The sequence below is a fragment of the Pundamilia nyererei genome, unplaced genomic scaffold, assembly GCF_000239375.1.
Source record: "Pundamilia nyererei isolate P.nyererei 1_Seehausen unplaced genomic scaffold, PunNye1.0 scaffold00335, whole genome shotgun sequence".
NCBI lineage: Eukaryota > Metazoa > Chordata > Actinopteri > Cichliformes > Cichlidae > Pundamilia > Pundamilia nyererei.
The window spans coordinates 102,141-105,447 of record NW_005187736.1 but is presented as its reverse complement, the minus strand read 5'-3'; the positions used below and the strand labels follow the sequence as shown (position 1 = coordinate 105,447).

The following is a 3,307-nucleotide window of genomic DNA, read 5'->3' as shown; positions in this document are numbered from 1 at the left end:
TGTGTGTGTATGTCTAGTGCATTTGTTATTGCTTCAGTTGCTTCAGTTATTGGCAGTGAAGTTGAGCTCTTTACTCTGAATCCATGAATCCTTACTTTATAGATACTATCAAAGATGGGCTATGACATCTGCAGCAAATTGTCCCAATAAGCTACTTTCAATATGATTAATTTACACAGATGACAGAGTAGTGGCTCCATGGGTTTACTAATACCTCAGGTTTACAGATTTACCTCACAATCAGAAGATCCCCAGTTTGATCCCTGTAAGAGACACAAATCCCTTTGTGGGCAGGGTAAGTGGCATTTCTAGACAAGAGTAGAGGCACCTGATTAAACTGTGTTATCTTCCTTTAAGGCAGCTCCATACAGATGTTTTATGATGAAAGTTTCTAAATAATGAATCTTTTGATAACAAAGATTACAGTCCCCTATGATAACACGCATCAATTTCTTCTTTTATTTTCTATCTTCCAAATAAGGTAATAACTAAACTTTAATTTCTAACTCCTTAAAAGAATGTTTACATCAATGCACCACAGTGGATACTTAGAACTGTATTAAAGAGATTTCTGGGATGCCAGTAGCTCCATTTAAAATAAAATTACTGGAAGCATTACAATTAATTATGGAATTGTTAAATTCTAATGTTTATTATTTTATGAATCAAGAATAAACGCCTTTCAAAAACAAATAAATAAGACATCTTTTAGGAGTCAAGGTGCATATGGAAAAATGTAACCCGTAAAAAATAAACAGAAAAGCAATTCCTTCTTTTCACGCACTAACCAATGTGCTAGGACTAAACAACAACAAAAAAGCCAGATTATAAAACGTGCTCAAGGTTAAATTTGCATAAAAAGCGCCTTCAAATAAACAAAAACAACCCAGTTTATACTCTTTTCTTTTACTTTGAGCCACTGGCTGACTGGGCCCACAGAGGCCAAGTCCATGGATACAGAGAAGCGTTCTTACTGTTGGTAGTCGCTCTTGCAGTACGGCTTTGTGTCTCTGAAGTAGCAGGTGTCGGTGAGCGGTTGCTGGCACGCAGCGCACTGAAGGCACTTCTGGTGCCAGGACGCGCCATGGACCCTCATCAGGAAACGGTCTGAAATGATCTGCGCGCAGCCCTCACACACGGCCTGCTGTCGAAAGTCAGCGCCTGATTGACAACAGAACAGACATGAGCGGCGTGAACGAGAAGGCTACAGCTGATGTAAAAGGGGAGAATGCTCCCAAAACTGCGACTGTGATTTGCACATAGCCTTGTAACTCGGGAATATGAATTATTTGTTAAATGTCCAAGTCATCCAAATAAAGCGCTACCCAGACGAACCTGCATATCACAAAGCTCTTACTGGAATATAGAGGTCATCATGTGAGCACACAAAAAATATATGTCCATTCTACTGGAAAAAATCTGCAAACCTGGTAACAAAAAAATAAATTCACTTTTTTTTTTGCGAATACATAAAAAATGAATTTCTTCTCTTGTTTATTTATACGTTTTCCCTAGAATGGTTCGTTTCAGTAAATCAAGAGAATCGCCTGAGTGAATAAAGAGGACAGAACCTGCTGGGGTTGTATATTCGTATTAAACACTACTTAAATTTTTATAACGACTAAAGAATTCTCTTAGAGGTTTATTGAGAAAACTAGTGGGAGAGCTTCAGTGTTGTACGCCATAAATGAACACAGGGATTATTCATATCTCTTTAAACCGAAACATAATTTTGAAAACAACAACATAAAACATAACTAAATAAAATAAACAACAAGACTACACAAAACTGCCCCAGAAGCATGAAATATAACAACGTAATTTGAAATAGTTTTTATGTTAGAAATTATGCGTCGTAGCAGCAAACATGTTTCATAAAATCAAGTGGGGAACATGTAGCCATGATAATATCATAAAAATATCAAACTGAAAACACAGTCTCGAACCTGGACAGACACAGAAACAAAGGCGTTGCAAAATTAGCTTACACTCTTCCAAACCTGTCAGGAGATGGGAAAGCCGACCATCCCGTTGTGCAGGCAAAAAAGAAATCTTACCATCCAAAGAACTGGTATCGCTCCGCAGTTGATCCTTCATTTTAAAGTCATTCAACATCTTTAAATAGGTAGTGGAGTTAGCCTTGCTGTTCGACTCGCGCTTCTCCATGTAATAGCTACACTTGTTGCAATTCCCATAAGCCGTGAGATCCAGGCCTGTGGCTCGTTTTTCACATCTACAGTCTCTGCTGCCTGAGAGTAAAATATGGGCACATAAATGGTCGCAAAGATGAAACCTTCAACAAGTTTCCCCCTCTTGTAAGTCAAGAGGTCTGCACTGAAACTCTCAAGCACCCCTGAACTTGATATCTCAGCCGTGATCTCTCTATACAGGGCAACAGCAGAGATATGAAGCCTACCCATGCTCTCCGGCACAGCATTTTCTTGGCACTGCTGTGGATAGATCCGCCTGCACACAATGGAAGGAAAGAACAATCCTTTCCAAACTGTGTTGTTTATATGCGACAACTGTATCAGTCGGCAGACACCCCACATATGGTGGTGGCCACAAAAAATGAATTCGTTTGCGTTAATTGTTTACAAACGAATTAAACTCAAAATACAAATAATAGACGGGGCATCGTGACACTCATTTACAATATGTGCAGTTTGACACAAGCATGTATCTCTCTTTCTCTCGCTCTTGCTTACAATCACGCTTTCAAAGTAAATACGAGTAACTACATACATGCAACAATAAATATAATAATATATTTATATTATAAATATAATATAAAAATAATATAAATAAAAAATACCCCTAGCTGTTATCAACTTGCAATATAAAAACAGAAACAATATCAAAAATATTTTTGCAATACTAAAATTGAATGAAAATGCTAACTTGACAAAATTGAGTCTACAACCCGAGTAACATAACGACTACAATTTTTATCTGAAACTATTTCTTATCCATATTATTAAATATGCAAAATTGGCGTTTAGTGCCCTGTCACGTGACAGCTCTAAACGTCTCCATGCCTAATGGTAAGCTATTCACGTGAAAGACAGGTTTGGAGCAGATTGTCAGGATGAATTCTCCTTAAATCTGTGTAGCCTGATGCCCCATAAATCCACAGCCTGCTCTCAAAAACACGCACACGTTCACTTTTGTTTGGCATATGAAATACATCTCACCAATCGTCATATAACGTCGCATATTGTCATACATACAAACTATGTGAGGCGCAGTAAAGAACGATTTGTGTCAGCTGTGTGCGATTTTGTTCGCACAGCCCTCACTGTCACAT

At 38.1% G+C, this 3,307-nt stretch overlaps 1 protein-coding gene across 1 annotated transcript in view; it reads right to left on the bottom strand.

The window, feature by feature from the left end:
• Positions 1-2,420, bottom strand: part of LOC102203980 (LIM/homeobox protein LMX-1.2-like) — a 16,615-nt gene extending 14,195 nt beyond the window's left edge. Inside the window, exons 1-3 of the mRNA XM_005751956.1 lie at positions 2,417-2,420; positions 2,058-2,249; positions 975-1,161 (exon numbers count right to left, since the gene is read on the bottom strand). Of these exons, the coding sequence (XP_005752013.1) occupies positions 975-1,161; positions 2,058-2,249; positions 2,417-2,420 (383 nt within the window). The remainder of the gene's footprint in view (positions 1-974; positions 1,162-2,057; positions 2,250-2,416) is intronic.
• Between the last annotated feature and the right edge of the window lie 887 nt (positions 2,421-3,307).